At 41.2% G+C, this 17,327-nt stretch overlaps 2 protein-coding genes across 5 annotated transcripts in view; both read left to right on the forward strand.

Annotated features, from left to right (window-relative positions):
• Positions 1-7,431: 7,431 nt before the first annotated feature.
• LOC126236419 (tRNA pseudouridine(38/39) synthase) overlaps positions 7,432-17,327 on the forward strand; it is a 39,692-nt gene continuing 29,796 nt past the window's right edge. The window contains exons 1-2 of one of the 4 annotated variants that reach the window (XM_049945721.1): positions 7,432-7,714; positions 7,834-7,984. The gene's annotated coding sequence lies outside the window, so the exon portion shown is untranslated. Of the gene's footprint in view, positions 7,719-7,833; positions 7,985-17,327 lie in introns of all 4 variants that reach the window. The other 3 variants (XM_049945720.1, XM_049945718.1, XM_049945719.1) reach the window with 3 other exon arrangements.
• On the forward strand, positions 9,638-10,288 carry LOC126235114 (ARL14 effector protein-like). The gene is made up of 2 exons (XM_049943848.1): positions 9,638-9,984; positions 10,183-10,288. The coding sequence occupies exons 1-2, from the start codon at positions 9,638-9,640 to the stop codon at positions 10,286-10,288; spliced, it is 453 nt and encodes a 150-aa protein (XP_049799805.1).

The raw sequence follows: 17,327 nt of genomic DNA on the forward strand, positions 1-17,327 counted from the left end.
CTGTCAAGCATGAGCAATTTCAGGCACTTTCAATCGGCGATCCTCAATGACCATTTTGTGCACTTTTGCAATGATTTCTGGAGTAGTGACAAATTTGGCCGACCACTGTACAGATCTTCACTAAGCTCTCCCGACCAAATTTAATTTCATTTATCCACTTGGCAACTGTTGAATATGAAGGAGCAGAGTCCCCCAGTGTATGTTGGAAACCCGCATGAATGTCCTTTGCTTTCATACCTTTCTTTATGAAGTACTTAACACTAGAACTGCTGATATTTTGACATACCTAGAACCGCAGCTGGGTCACTAATGACCCCCGATCTTTTCCTTTATTTCCCCTATGTCAATGAGTTATTGTTACTGCCAATTAATCTATTGTTAAAAGCACTAGGAAATTTAGAATGAAATTAACAAAAATAAACAAGGTTTACACAAATTTTAATTTTATATTTTAAAACCTACATGTATTTGCTGAGTGTTTTTACTGGTTATGGTTACATGATGAACACAAATAATAGTCTTTTGATGTACATTTGTTGCACACAGTTTTCTTGCAGATGTGACACTTTACAAATGACTTGTTTCCTTCACAGTTAGACTTTACAAGGCAACATGTTCGCTTTTTTTGTCTGTCAGCAAAATCTTCAGGTCTGACAGGGACACTAGTCTTTCTAGTCGCTGCATATTTCTCAGCAAGCTCCTCCCCCAGCTACAGGATGAAATCCCTACGTTTCAATTTTTTATCATTTATGGAATTGAACAATACCTACGCATTTATCACAGCCAAATCGAGCAAGTTGTAAAATGTGTGAACAGGCCAAAGTCTCGATGGTGCACTGACAGAGTATTTGCGAGCCATTTGGTCGACCCCGTCCACTCCGTATTTAGAGCAGTTATAAAACGTAACTGTATCTGGCTTCTTTTTTATACCATCCTCAATCGTCACATAAGGATGCATAGTGCTCACAATCAGGACATTCTTGTTGCTCTTACACTGATAAACAGTCAGTGTGGTATCATCTTTTTTCAACAATACTGTGCTGTATAACTATTCTCTTGCCTTCTTGATACAGACTGGAATTTCCCTGCGAGATCGATTTATTGTGCCCACAAGACTCTTAGAATTAGCTTTCAGTGTCTCAGAGGGCGCTAAGGAGGTGAAAAAATTGTCAAATGTGACATTTATTCCTTTGTTGAGGTAAGGTTGCTTCAATTTTCTTACAACAAAGTCACCAAGGTGCTCATCACTCCGCCTAGTGTCATCCTTTCCTAGATAAGGGATGGCATTCACAATATATTTTAAGTCTTTATCTACCACCATCCAATACTTTTGTCCGTATTCATCCGGTTTTGAGGCCATAAACTGCGTGAATCTGCAACGGCACTTTGAAGGAAGAAGCTGTTCGACGATTGTTTTGTATGGACCTGGTATGTAGCTTGACTGTGCATTCGCAATGACCTCAATCCAGATTTCTGATACCAAAGCAAACTTGTATTCTCTTAGTCGTTCTGATCTTGTGGATCTAATGTCAAATCTGAGATAATGCGTTATCTCTCTGAATCTGTCACGAGACATTGTTGATTTCACAAAATTATTTCCCCACTTCACTGACCACAATGCGTCTAGTTCTAAGCTCTTAGCTCCAATAGCACCACGAACGTACAATATAGCTATAAAAGCTTCCAGTTCTTCAATTTTTATAGTCCACTCATCTGAGCTCAGTACACGACGTGTTTCAGCTTCTGTACATTTTACAATATGTTTCAAAATTCTGTTCATTATTATGTGATGCCACGCACTGTAAAAGGTCTCATTCACGTTTCGTTTTGCATACGGAGATGGTCCTGTCCTATCTTTGAAAACATTCTGTTGTCTATATCTTCCAGCTGAACAGTCATCTATTACTCCAACTTTCCAGGTTGTTCCATTGGGTGCTACAATATCGCTACCTGAAAGAAACTGAAGTAGTCCAGAACACTGGGCATTTTGTTGTCCACACCGACCTTGAGGACGTCCACTTCCTTGAGTTGACTTAGTCTTTGTGGCAGCTGTTCCTGTAATAGTAGTTATACGTATTAGAATGCGATTTAACATTGAATATATTGTGTAATATTAGAACAAAGAAATACCTTCATAAATGTAATATATAATTTGTAAAAATTCAACACGTAGCAAAGTATAAACATAAATGTTACAATTGAAATTAGTGTCTGTGCAACATATACATAAACAAAAGTTATTATAAAACAAACACATAAACAAGCATACCTTTCTCTTCAGCATTCAGTAGAACCTTCTCAGGAGTAACATCGTCTTCTGATGAAGGATCCGGAACTATTGGCGATGGAAATTCTTCCTCAGATAAAGACTCCAGCGGTCCGCCCTCAGATTCATTATCTAAAATCGCATTTAGAGCATTTATAATGTCCTCTTCTGTGCGTAGAAATTTGGCCATAATATATTCGTAAGTTACAAGCACTATCTACACCGACAGAATGCACTACTAAACCCGTTTTCGTGGTACAAAACTCTCGGTGCGCAATATCTGCATACAATGTCAGACTTGTTTGAACCTCTCTCCCTCTCGTCCCCTGCTGAAAACTGGAACGTCAGCCGGAAGTGAAGTAAAAACGAGTTTTGCAATTGTTGACCAAACACACACTAAAAATAGGCATGAAGCTACATGAAAAATGTGATTGTTGTAGCGACTGCGCCGGGCGGGTCAGAACTGACCCTTCCGCAGTTCTAGGTGAATCTTCATATTTCTGTTTTATGTTGTCGCCATAAAATGTGAAATGAAGTATAATCACTAATTACCTTATTTCATAAAAAGTCACAGAAATGTAACACTGTAAGCAATAATACAAAAGAGTGACAAACAAAAGGATTATCAAGTGGGTCACGAGTGACCCAGCCACGGTTATAGTGTTAATCACTGCTCGAATCTCGATTTTTTTCCATCTTCGCAAATCACTACGCGGGAACAACAGAGGATGTCACCACCACAGCTTTCTTTCAAGAGTGCTGACGTGGCACGTGTTAACAGGCAACAGTCCAATGAGTATCACGTGAACAACTTGTTGTGCTAGTGCTGACCTCTCATTGTGATTCTGAGAACTTTTAAAACAACCCTCGTAATCAAGGTTATTTTTCATGTGTATAAGTGAGTAGTAAAGGTACATACATGGTGGAGTTAAAATCCCCAATGTTTTGGAAACATGAATTGGCAGGCTCTTGAAGACAGACGTCTATTATCCCTCAAAGTCTAATTAAAAAATTTCAAGGAGCACTATTAAGTGAAAACTCTAGAGATATTGTGTCCTTACATATCATTTACATGAAGACAAAATTAGACTGACTACAGCAGACACTGCAGAATTCTTCCTGCATTCCATATGAGACGGGGATGGAAATAAACCGTAACGTGTGCTACTGTTCCAAGTACCCTCTGCCACGTACTTCACAGTAATTTGTGTAGCATGTATATAGATGCAGAACATAAGGATTTGTAATGGAACTTAAAATGGAGCATAGCAACCCATATTAATGGCGCCTCCATGTTCTTAAAAAATTCTCAAAATTTTCATCTCTTTCTGCTCAATTAAACTAGTTTCTTGTTTGGTTTGTTCCACACTAAAGAGCCAAAGAAACTGGTACACCTACCTAATATCGTGTAGGGCCACTGCAAGCATGCAGAAGTGGCACAACATGACATGGACTCGACTAATGTCTGAAGTTGTTCTGTAAGTTCTGTAAGAGTAAGAGGGGGTAGAGACCTCTTTTGAACAGCATGTTGCAAGGCATCACAGATATGCTTAATAATGTTCATGTCTGGAGCGTTTGGTGGCCAGCAGAAATGTTTAAATTCAGAAGTGTGTTCCTGGAGCCACTCTGTAGCAATTCTGGACGTGTGGGGTGTCACAGTGCCCTGCTGGAGCTGCCGAAGTCTGTCGGAATGCACAGTGGACATGAATGGATGCAGGTGATCAGACAGGATGCTTACGTACATGTCACCTGTCAGAGTCGTATCTACATGGATCAAGAGTTCCATATCACTCCAACTGCACACGGCCCACACAATTACAGGGCCACCGCCAGCTTGAACAGTCCCCTGCTGACATGCAGGATCCATGAATTCATGAGGTTGTCTCCATACCCGTACACGTCCATCTGCTCGATACAATTTGAAACGAAACTCGTCCGACTAGGCAACATGTTTCCAGTCATCAACAGTCCCATTTCGGTGTTGACGGGCCCAGGCGAGATGTAAAGCTTATGTCGTGCAATCATCACAGGTACACGAGTGGGCCTTCGGCTTCGAAAGACATTATGTTTCGTTGGAAGGTTCACACACTGACACTTGTTGGTGGCCCAGCATTGAAATCTGCAGTAATTTGCGGGGTGTTGCACGTCTGTCACGTTGAACGATTCACTTCAGTCGTCGTTGGTCCTGTTCTTGCAGGATCTTTTTCCGGCCGGAGCGATGTCGGAGATTTGATGTTTTACCGGATTCCTGATTCTCACGGTACACTCGTGAAATGGTCGTATAGTAAAATCCCCACTTCATCGCTACCTCGGAGATGCTATCTCCCATCGCTCGCCCGCCGACTACACCGTCACGTTCAAACTCACTTAAATCTTGATAACCTGCCACTGTAGCAGCAGTAACCGATCTAACAACTGTGTCAGGCACTTGTTGCGTTATATGGACGTTATCGATCGCAGTGCCATATTCTACGTGTTTACGTATCTCTGTATTTGAATCATAGAGTAAATAACTCTGGAGTGAGCATTGCGTTCTGCGCATGTTGTCAACATTAAACCAGGATTGTCACGTGATCTCGGGACTTCGCTGTGCCTGTGTGCTTTCTGCAGCGTTTGAAGTTTATACTACCAAGAGTTTTTGTTGTGTTTCACCGTTTGTTGATAGTGTAATAGCGATGGTGAATTACGTTGTTGCTACGGATGGAAAGAAAAATATGTGAAAGGAGGGATAGTAACTTTTCATGGGTACATTCCATATAGCTCTAATTATAGTTTTCATTTTAGTAAGAGACACTGTATACGTTTAAAAATTTCGAGACGCATTATAATTAAGACTTGATTCTGTAGACCTATTTTTCTACGATTTTATGACTATATAATAGATATTACGGCTCGTACAAAAGCTTACAAACAATCGCTTCCTCTCGTAAATTTGCTAATGGAACAGGAAAGGGAAAAGTTAGTTGTTTCAGTAAATACTATCCTCCATGCATTTATCAGTGACTTGTCAATTATGTATATAGATTACTCCGTCCACTATTTATTTAATGAACTGGGAGCAAGTACTTGAAATGCGTTAAATAAATATTTCAAAGTGCCACCAGTAAGAAAAATTGTGCTTAAGGTCGCAAAAACGAGAAAATAAATACGCAGAAATACAAGAAAACAGGACGAATTAGCAGGGATATAATCTCTAATGTGTGGTAAATTCGGTGTTTTTCGGACACTTGCGAAAGTACTAATGTACTGTCAAGTCGTTTTGCAGGACTATCACTGCAAAAATGTACTTCAGGCTCTGTAATACTATAAAGTGCGATATCATACCAAAAACTACCAAAAATCGAGTGCATCTGAACTATGACACCTATCGCAAAGAAGCTGAATGTAATATCACTTGCCCTTAAAAGTTGCGTAGCTGGTTTATTCCCGGTATCAAATGGATACTGTTAAAATGTCTTCGCAACATATATAAATAATCCACGACACGTATGAAAAGAATCCGTCTGTACTAGGGATGTAGTGACATTCTAAATATACAGGGCGCTTGTTGACAACACAAAATCTGTTCTGCGCATGTGAGTGCTCACTCCAGAGATATTTACTCTATGATTTGAATACGGGTGCCTATGCCATTTTCTTTGGCTATACAGTGTTTTTTCCACCTGTAATTTTCAAGTTTAGCTATTCAAGAGCGGCTCAAGTCCGTTACATCTAGTCCCTTGTCTTTATTGTTTTAAAAAATTGTAGATTTGGTTTTTAGGTTCTTTTGGTTCTTGCCAAGCGCATTCCAGCTTTTTTTTTTTTCCTTTTGTAGAAGTGTGTCAAGGACAAGTACCAGGTGATAAAAAAGTCAGTATAAATTTGAAAACTGAATAAATCACGGAATAATGTAGATAGAGAGGTACAAATTGACACACATGCTTGGAATGACATGGGGTTTTATTAGAACCAAAAAAATACAAAAGTTCAAAACATTTCTGACAGATGGCGCTTCATCTGATCAGAATAGCAATAATTAGCATAACAAAATAAGACAAAGCAAAGATGATGTTCTTTACAGGAAATGTTCAAAATGTCCACCATCATTCTGCAACAATAGCTGTAGTCGAGGAATAATGTTGTGAACAGCATTGTAAAGCATGTCCAGAGTTATGGTGAGGCATTGGCGTCGGATGTTGTCTTTCAGCATCCCTAGAGATGACGGTCGATCACGATACAGTTGCGACTTCAGGTAACCCCAAAGCCAATAATCGTTGGGACTGAGGTCTGGGGACCTGGGAGGCCAAGCACGACGAAAATGGCGGCTGAGCACACGGTCATCACCAAACGATGCGCGCAAGAGATCTTTCACGCGTCTGTCGGACATTTTGTGAACTTTTTTTTTATTATTCTAATAAAACCCCATGTCATTCCAAGCATGTGTGTCAATTTTTACCTCTCTATGTACATTATTGCGTGGTTTATTACGTTTCCAAATTTATACTGACTTTTTGATCACCCAATATGTTCTCCTTCTTAGAATGTATTTAAACAACAGTTGTTCCAAAGGTCCGTAAAAAATGGGTTTTCTTATTTGCTACATTGCTAACTATCGACGAATGCTGACGACTCCTTTACATCTGATATAACTACTCTTATGTGACCCACCAGTTGGAGTCAAAGTGAAAAAATATAAGAATTTCAAGAATTAAACGTCTGTTGACTATACTAAATTATCGAGAAAGTTTGTTAAATCACTGAATAAGACCATGGTATGGTCCAACAGCTCTCTTCATTCGATTCTGCTATTGGCAGTTGCCGCGAAATTTCGCCCTCAGATTTATTTCCGATTATGTATAGCAGTTGAATTCACGTGATTTACTTTCAATATCCTAAATAAGTAAGAGCTTACTAAGGCAAATACCGAAATTACTCGAGGAGTTTCGTAAACATCTGTTTTTATAGGCAAACTTTGTCTCATTTGTGAACTGTTCCGAAGAGTTCATGATTCTATGGAAAAACGTAACTTGCAAAGTTTTTTCGTAATCTTATAATGAAAAACAATTTGAATTACTTGCGATTGACGTTCAGAAAACAATAAATTATTTTAATAAGTTGATACGTCTTGCGCAGCATATGTGTATTACTGTATAATTCGCACTACAAATTGAATGTATAAACAAGGCTGTTGTCGGTAAAGGAAAGCAGCGCTATTTGTTTCCTTTTAATACGCATTTGTTTACAGTATGGACGTTGTAGCCGTCATACAGTAAATAAGCAAGATTATAGCTAATGATACAACATTATTTATTATTTCGGTTGTGTAAGTTGGAAACCAGAGAGTGTTTGCCGCCAATTATCAAATGACTACCCGTGGCAGCGTTAAATGTCTGTGATGTTGATGTTTTGATAAAGGTGAGAGAAAGCGTAACACAATTTTCCAAGAGTTTGGAGTCATTAAAATGACATGTAGGTAAATAAGATAGTACATTTTGACGTAAATATCTTTGTTGATATTAATTTATGGACGACATAGTCTAGTACATATGTGTAGATACTCGTTTGATTAACCATTTTCTATATGTTAGAGTGTTAGACGAAATTGAGAAGCATGAGGCAGATTTAACTGTTCATTGAAGGCCCCCGTCTCCACGACTGAAGCGTGTTAAAGCCCATCGGCAAGATAAGTCAACAACAGCTGAATGATATGTTATGCTAATATGTTTACGTTCTTAGACGGTATGTAAGAACTGTAGGTATTTGTGCTGCAGCTATACTACCTAAAGTTACGTTTGTAAGATGATCGTTCTTTGAATACGACCCAAGTTTATCATACAAAATTCATCTAAAACCATACTGACCTGCCGTGCATCTACGAAGTCAATTTCATGTCTGAGTGGGTGAGAGATGCTGTGGTCATTTACGTGTTATGTTACTTCAGTTTTTGATTTTCTGTTGACTTCGTTCTAACAGTATGCCTTTGTTTAAATTTTACTATTTACTAACAAACAAAGAGAAATTTGTTATATCTTAGATTAAATGTGTATTGCAACACTTGAGTTACATATGGCTCTCAGTTTGCAACAGTGATGATCAGTTTTAATTAACCGAATAACCTATTAGCCACTCCGCAAATGATTTGTAATCAGATTTCTACTTGGAGGTATGAATTGGTTCCAGTAACCATCATTGCAAGTAGGTACACTTCACAGTAGGGTCATTCCATGTCAATTCAACCAATTTGAGAAAATGTTCCAGCTGATAGTCTCAGATTTGGCTGAAATTTAGCACACCGACGCTACCGAGTGTGGAACACTCATGTACAAAATTTAAAGTTCCCCTGCCAATTAGTTCCAGAATTATGGCTTGTGAAAGACGGTGGCATGACCCGGAAATTGCAACCCGCATCTGGCAATCTATCTTCAGACCCAACTTCAGGTCTTAATAACTTGGGAACTATTTCGCACAGTCCAGTGAAATTTTTACAACCCAGTAACATCCACTTAGAGAACACACTCTATGAATCAAAACACCAACAACATATTTCTGAGAGAAAATAAAAAATTCCAAAATGTGATTAAAAAATGTAATACGTTAAAAGGTACATATTGTAGGTGCCCTCTATGCCAAATATATTTAACTCAAAAAGGGTATAATTTTTTTGTGGTAAGCTTAATGTAGCCTAAACACACACAGAACTCATCTTGCCCATATCAGTTACACGAACATGAAAATACAAAAATTAGAAAAATTACCAGAAAAACATGGATTTTCTAAGTGTGGTAGCACAAAAGGGACAAGTGATGTCCAAGCCAAATTTCAAACACGGCATAAGTAGACCATAATATTATATGTGGCAAAATTTCAACTTGTTATTGCAAGTCATTTGTGTACAAAAAAAGTTGACAGAGATGTATTTGGTCACGTTTCTTTTAACACGATTTAGCAAGTAATAGTGATGATGCAGACAGCTTGTTTCAGATAAAGCTGCAGCAATTGTTGGGAACCATTAGGCAACAAAAAGTTAAACAATGGTAGTTTTCAGGGACAGAATGAGTCATTGTTAGGCAGTCACAACAAAGGAAACAAGCAACAATTACAGGTTGCTCATGTTTTTAAGATTCTAGTTCAGACTGGTCAGTACTGTTGTGGAAAGTCAGTATGGCGGCGGAAGAGTGTGCTAGTGGTGCTTTTGATCAAACAAGTTGCAGTATTGGTAGAGCACAAGCATCTGAATGTAATAAAACAACATATGAAACAAAATGTAGCATTCGCTTTGTACTGTATGATCTGGATCAATCGGACTAAGATTTGTTGCTATGGAGATCCAGGATACACCCTGTGGGCACAAGAAGTACAGTTCCAGGAAACTTTAGTGTTTGTTACCATCATATGAGAGTGTTTCTGGATAAGTGTTCTTTCCTACAAAAAAGTTGTTTTGATCCATTTTGGATTCATAAGAAGACAGTGAAGTGTAGCCTCAGAGAAATTGATATAAAATCAGTATTGAAAGTGAATCAGTGCATGGGACTTAACATGAAACCAGGACAAAAGTTATGTTCCAGGTGTGTTACATTACTAAAAAATGAAGAATATTCTGATAATTTACATGACAGTGACGAAGAGGATCAGCCACCTACAACCACAGCGGATGAGCAATTAAATACTTCTGTGACTGCTCTTGGTTTGTCTTCCATGAAGACACACAAAGTTGGGAAAAAGAGACAGGCCCAGCTATGGTAGACGAAAACTACAAGAAGCTCAAATGAAATTAAAACATAAAATAGCTGACACACTAATGGTGGAAGAGGAAGAACTATCTGCTCCAAAGGAACGGAAATCATGCCAGAAATGCTCTAATTTGGACAAAATTGTGCATGATTTGAAAGAAAACTGTGCCAGAAAAAAGTAGCTATTCTTACCCTTGCTCCTTCCAGCTGGTCTATTGACTACACTGCAAAGGAATTCAATGTTTCTACATATATGGTAAAGCAAGCTAGGAAAGTAAAAACAACCCAAGGAATGCTGTCACAACTTCAGTAGGCTCAGAGTAAGCAATTGAGTTCAGAAATAAAGGTGCTAGTGTCAGAGTTTTATGAAAATAATGACTACAGCCGAATAATGCCTGGAAAAAAAGATTATGTAATGGTGAAAATGGGAAATGTACATGTACAGATGCAAAAATGACTGTTGCTATGCAACATATCAGAACTATATGTAGAATTCAAGGAAAAGTATCCCAATACCAAAGTAGGTTTATCATCTTTTTTCAATCTTCGGCCAAAATGGGTTGTGCCTGTAAGTGCAAGGGGCACACACAATGTTTGTGTATGGGAGATCCATCAAAATGCTAAGCTGATGTTTGCTGCTATAGAGGATTCTGGTCTGGATTACAAAGGTGCAATGCAGCTGCTAGTGTGTGACATCAGTTCCTACCAGTGCATGATACACAAGTGTGAAAAGTGTCCTGGTAAGGCAAATCTTGCAGAACACATGAATAACAAACTGAATGGTGAACTCCTAATGGATGATGATGAACTTGTTTCTTATAAACAATGGACACTCATGGATCGCACAAGTCTTGAAACAAAGCAAAGTACAGTGGAAGATTTTGTTGAAATGTGTTGTCAAAAAACAGACAAACTAACCACACACACAGCTTCACATCAACAGCACAATCGGCTTATCTCCAGTTTTGTAAGGATAATTTGAAACAAGATGAAATTATAGTAATACTAGACTTTTCTGAAAATTATGCATTTATAGTTCTAGATGCCATCCAAGGATATCACTGGAACAACAGTCAAACAACTCTCCAGCCATTTGCAATTTACTATAGTGGTGAATCAGGTGATGTGTCTGTCAAGAACCTGTGCGTTTTTAGCGACTGTTTAATTCATGATGCCATTGCAGTTCATGCCCACATTCGCACTGTCATGGCATATGTGAAAAGCTGCCTCACACACATTTTGCGAAATACTTCAGTGATGGGGCAGCTAGTCAGTACAAAAACTGTAAAAATCTCAAAAATTTATGCATGCATTACCATGATTTTCAGATTCACGCAGAATGGAATTTTTTCATAACAAGTCATGGTAAAAATGTATGTGATGGTATTGGTGCGACCATTAAGCGCATGGCATCACGAGCTAGTCTACAACACCCTACAGAAGGTCACATTCTAACACCTCTTCAATTATTTACCTGGGTACAGAAAAATATCTCTGGCATACAGTTATTCTATGTTTCGAAAGATGAGGTGAAATCAGTCGAAGAGTTGCTAAAAAGCAGACTATAACACGTTAAAAATGTTGCAGGCACAAGGAGCCATCATCACCTCTCTCCAGCAGACTCTGGCTATGTGCAGATGAGCAGACTGTTTGGTTATAACTATAGGTTCATGCACAACATGTGTCTTCACAGTGTGTCTGACTCAGGATTCAGAAGCAAAAGCTGCAACATACAACCAGGTTGCTATGTTATTGCTGTTTATGATGACAGATGGTACTTAGGATGTGTTGCAGAGTACTGTGAAGCAGAAGGTGGTGTATTTGTGAACTTCATGGCACCAGCAAGATCATTTCATTGGCCAAGTTTGGCAGACAGGTGTTTCATTCCTTTTGAACATATTCTTGTGACAGTTCCAGTTCCTACCACAGTGTCAGGAAGACAGTACAATTTGCCACTCAATGTACAGAGTACAGTAGTTAAAGTGTGGGAGAACTTCTGTTCGAAGCACAATCCAGTAACATCCATTTAGGGAACACACTCCATGAATCAAAACACCAACAACATATTTCTGAGTGAAAATAAAAAATTCCGAAATGTGGTTAAAAAAAATTTCAGTGGACTGTGTGGAATAGTTCCAAAGTTAGCAGTTAAGTTGCAGTGTTCATTAATGATAGGTTGTGTTAATCTGTCTATATGTTGTTGCTTAGTGATTAAACACTTGTGGGAGAGGATAAGAAGAGGCAGAACAGTTTACGATATGTTTTTACAAAATTGTGTGTGGAACAATGGCCACATCACAAATACATCTGTCAACTTCCATTATACACAAATGTCTTGCAATAACATGCTGAAATTTTGAGATATATATCATTAGGGTCTACTTATGTAGTGTGTGAAATTTGGATTGGATACCACTTGTCCCTTTTGTGCTACCACACTTCGAAAATCCATGTTTTTCAGGTAATTTTTCAAATTTTTGTATTTTCGTGTGCATGTAACTCAGTTTTTGTGACTGATATGGGCATGATGTGTTCTTTGTGTGTTTAGGCCACATTAAGCTTACCACAAAAAAATTTATACCCTTTTTGAGTGAGCTATATTTGGCATAGAGGGTACCTACAGTATGTACCTTTTAACGTATTATATTTTTTTTAACCACATTTTGGAATTTTTTATTTTCCCTCAGAAATATGTTGTTTGTGTTTTGATTCATGGAGTCTGTTCTCTAAATGGATGTTACTGGATTGTAAAAATTTCAGTGGACTGTGTGGAATAGTTCCAAAGTTATTAAGACCTGAAGTTGGGTCTGAAGATAGATTGCCAGATTCGGGTTGCAATTTCCGGGTCATGCCACCTTCTTTTACAAGTCATAATTCTGGAACTAATTGGCAGGGGAAACTAATACTTTGTACACGAGTATTCTACACATGGTAGAATTCGTGTACTGAATTTCAGTCAAATCTGAGACTATGCCCCTGGTTGAACTGACATGGAATGACCCAGTAGTTTGCAGAGTATGGATGCAGATGGTTAGTCTACACAGCAGAAGTACGCTACAATGGCTGCTTTTTCCTGTTTGCGCAGTGGTTAGAACACTGGACTCGCATTCAGGAGGACGACGGTTCAATCCCGTCTCCAGCCATCCTGATTTAGGTTTTCCGTGATTTCCCTAAATCGTTTCAGGCAAATGCCGGGATGGTTCCTTTGAAAGGGCACGGCCGATTTCCTTCCCAATCCTTCCCCAACCCGAGCTTGCGCTCCGTCTCTAATGACCTCGTTGTCGACGGGACGTTAAACACTAACCACCACCACCACTTTTCCTGTTTGTGTAAAAGTTCACTGATTTTGCATCACTGGGCGCACCGCTTCATGAGATTGATAAATGAAATTCATAAAGTAATTGTGAACACTAATCCTTAAATCTGCATACTTCTGTAGGAGCAGTTGAAATCATTTTCGTGATTATGGTAAAAAAGCACTCCATCTTCAGGCCGCAAGCGGCCCATCGGGACCATCCGACCGCCGTATCATCCTCAGGTGAGGATGCGGATAGGAGGGGCGTGTGGTCAGCGCACTGCTCTCACGGTCTTTACGATGGTTTTCTTTGACCGGAGCCGCTACTATTCGGTCGAGTAGCTCCTCAATTAGCATCACGAGGCTGAGTGCACCCCGAAAAATGGCAACAGCGCATGGCAGTTGGATGGTCACCCATCCAAGTGCTGGCCACGCCCGACAGCGCTTAACTTCAGTGATCTCACGGGAAACTGTGTATCCACTATGGCAAGGCCGTTGTTGATTATGGTAAAGACTTCTACAAATACAGCCTTTTTCTTCATTTACCTCCACAAACATTTAGTAAAAAATAATTTTTATGTTTATGTAATATATAATTAATCTTGTCTTGACCAGAGATCACCACAATTAATGCATGAAAATGCGTTCTAAATTCCCAGCCACTCTGACAGTGTGTGTGGAATGGATCACATTATTCTGGTATGCCTCCAGATTTACATTTTGTATCATTTTCCTAAATTGCTCCAAGTAAATGCCAGGATAATCGGAAATATGGAAGCGTCCGATCCCGCCCGTCTGCTTTGACCCATGACGTCACAAATATGGTGGAAACAAAAACAAACACACACACTTTCCACAAGAAGCCTAATGACACTAACAGGACAAGCGCGGGAAATGGAGTGTTTTGGGTGGGGGGCAAACGAAATATAAACAAATTTAGACGCCTTGCGTAGCTACAACGTGCAAGTGAAGACAGCCATGCATGAATACCCACCCACCTCCCCAGGGGTCGTACCCCTGCAACCCATAGAAGATAAAGATGCTTCAGTAGCTAATTAGTGTTTTTTGTCTTCAAAAAAAAAAAAAAAAAAAATCTCACGGGATAGAACGAACAGATCAGAAAGATAAATATAATAAACTAAAACAGAAATTGGAGGAAACAGATAATTAAAATAAGTAATAAGTGTTTTTAAATTTAAAAAAAAATCTCACGAGATAGAACGAACAGATCAGAAAATTAAATAAAATAAGATAAAACAGAACTGGAGACAGCCACACTCAAACCAAACTCCGCGCCGTCATGACGTCACACACGACAACACCCTTATGTCATGCGTCAAAGCCGACGCGTGGGATCGGACGCTTCTGTCGACCCGGATAATCCATTTGAAGAGGACGGGCTAATTTCCTTCCTCATACTTTTGTAATCTGGGCCTGCACCATCTCTGATGACCACACTGTCAATAGTACATAAAGTTTTTATGTTCCTTCCTTCATCAGCTGTGAATGTTTGCATAACCATGTGTTTGCTTAATAATAACCTTCATTTAATAACACCCCCCTGCAGGTTCGGGGGTAAGAATAGGCCTGCGGTATTCCTGCCTGTCGTAAGAGGCGACTAAAAGGAGTCTCAAACTTTTCGGTCTTAATGTGGTGGTCCCCTCAGTGGTTTGACCACTAGATTTCAAAATTTTCTGTTAGTGCATACCATTTGGGGAAGGACGCCTTACATGGTGTATTATATATCCATCTTGCCCTAAGATCTGGCACACCCGATATTGTCATGGAGCTGGACTTACACCGAGCTTCCGGCCACATCCGCTGCAGTGTGTTCCGGGTAGCGTGTTCCGGGTAGCATACATTCCCTCCATAGTGCACTTCCATCTTTGCCCTCGTGATGTACATGGATATTTCGACACCCGACATCCAGCATGGTAGCCAGTCCGTTGTGGTGGGGTTGTCATGTACCCTCTTGGTGGTAGCCCCCTGACTACACAGGGATCGCACTGCTGATGCCTGAGCTGCTACCTCCCCACATATGCTGAGGAGGAGATGCCTATCCCTCTGGGGCATCGGGACTCCTGGCAAAGGCCATCCTGCCAGGTGGTCTTTGCTGCGGCTGGGTGGCACCCGTGGGGAGAGCCCCTGGTCAGAGTGGGTGGCATCAGGGCGGATGACCCGCAATGAAGCATGGTACATCATCTCTCGCTGGTGAGCCTCCACCAGCAGTCTCTAAGCGATCGAGGTTTAACGTCAATGGGAAGAAATACGATCCAAGATCATTTCCCTCCATGGCCACTCCATGGGAGGAACGCATGGCTAAAGCCAGCAGTGGAGATTATTCACCTCGATACCTTGTCTGTACGCGGGTTGATGGTGAATCTTTTATGCCAACCAAGCCTCAGTTTTTTGTGGAGCATTTAGAGGACAAGTTCGGGGAGGTGAAGGGCTTGTCCAAAATGCGCTCTGGGTCAGTTCTCATCGAAACAGCATCCTCTGCCCAGTCACGGAGGTTGCTCACTTGCGACAATTGGGGGATGTTTCCGTCACTATCACTCCCCATAAAAGTTTAAACATGGTCTAGGGTATTATCTTCCACAGGGATCTTCTTCTACAGCCCGACGATGAACTAAGTGCCAACCTAGAACGACGAGGTGTTCACTTCATCCGGCGCGTCCATCAGGGTCTGAGGGATAATCAGGTGGCCATCGGTGCCTTCATCTTGGCCTTCGAGGGTGATGTCTTACCCGAAAAGGTCAAGGTGATGGTTTACCGCTGTGATGTGAAACCATATATCCCTCCTCCGATGCGGTGTTTTAAATGCTGGAAGTTCGGACACATGTCATCCCGCTGTACTTACGGCATCACGTGTAGAGATTGTGGACATCCTTTGCATCCCAATACTCCATGTGCCCCGCCTCCTATCTGTGTTAACTGCGGAGAACACCATTCCCCCTGCTTGCCGGACTGTAGGATATTCCAGAAAGAAAGGAAGATAATGGAATATAAGACACTGGACCGTCTGACCTACCCCAAGGCTAGGCAGAAATATGAGCGGTTACATCCTGTGCCAATGCCAACAAGTTATGCCGCTGCTGCAACACCGGTACGATCCACTTCCGTGTCGTCACGTACAGTTGCCTCTCAGCTATGTCAGACTTCACCGGACCCCTAGGTTGTTGGGGGCACTTCACTCCCTGTTGCTCCTGCTCCATCTACTTCAGGAGCAACACCCCCCCAAACCATCGGGGACATCAGTTCCCCCTTCCCAGCCGGAGAAGCGTAAGACTTCTTCGGCTTCTCTCACCAGGAAGGGGTCTCTTGGGGACCTCCCTTCGCAAGTTCCGACCGGCTTAAAAGTGGACACCCGCAAATGGCTCAAGCAACCACCGGTCGCTGGTCGTAGGGCCTCACGGTCGTCGTCCGTCCCTGAGACTGAACCAGGGAAGCCCTCCCAGCCTGAACCACCGAAGGCACAGAGAGAGACAGAAAAAGAAAAAGGTTCGTAAAAATCACGGCAGTGCGGTGGCACCCGTTCCACCGCTTCCTACAAGCTCTGCGTGTGAGGACGAGGTGGAGATTCTGGCGTCCGCAGAGGACCTCGATCTCTCCGGTCCCTCAGACACCATTGATAGCACTAGTGCAGGTGCTCAGTTGGAGGCAGCAGGTGACCCAGCGGCGTAATCTGCGATCCCAGTCCCTTCACGCCTTTCTCAGCCATGGACATCATCATCCTCCAGTGGAACTGCAGCGGTTTCTTCCACCATCTAGCTGAGCTCCGCCAACGTATCAGCCTTCACCCTTTCCTCTGCATTGCTCTGCAGGAAACTTGGTTTCCGGCAATGCGAACCCCCGCCCTCCGTGGCTATCGGGGTTATTATAAGAACCGGGCAGCTTATGAAAGTGCGTCCGGTGGCGTCTGCATCTATGTCCTTAACTCTCTTCACAGCGAGTTTGTCCCTCTACAAACAGCTTTAGAGGCTGTCGCTGTGCGGGTGTGGACGCCACAGGCTGTTACCATCTGCAGTCTTTACCTTCCACCGGATGGTGATGTCGC

The sequence above is a fragment of the Schistocerca nitens genome, chromosome 2 (assembly GCF_023898315.1).
Source record: "Schistocerca nitens isolate TAMUIC-IGC-003100 chromosome 2, iqSchNite1.1, whole genome shotgun sequence".
In the NCBI taxonomy this organism is placed as follows: Eukaryota; Metazoa; Arthropoda; class Insecta; order Orthoptera; family Acrididae; genus Schistocerca; species Schistocerca nitens.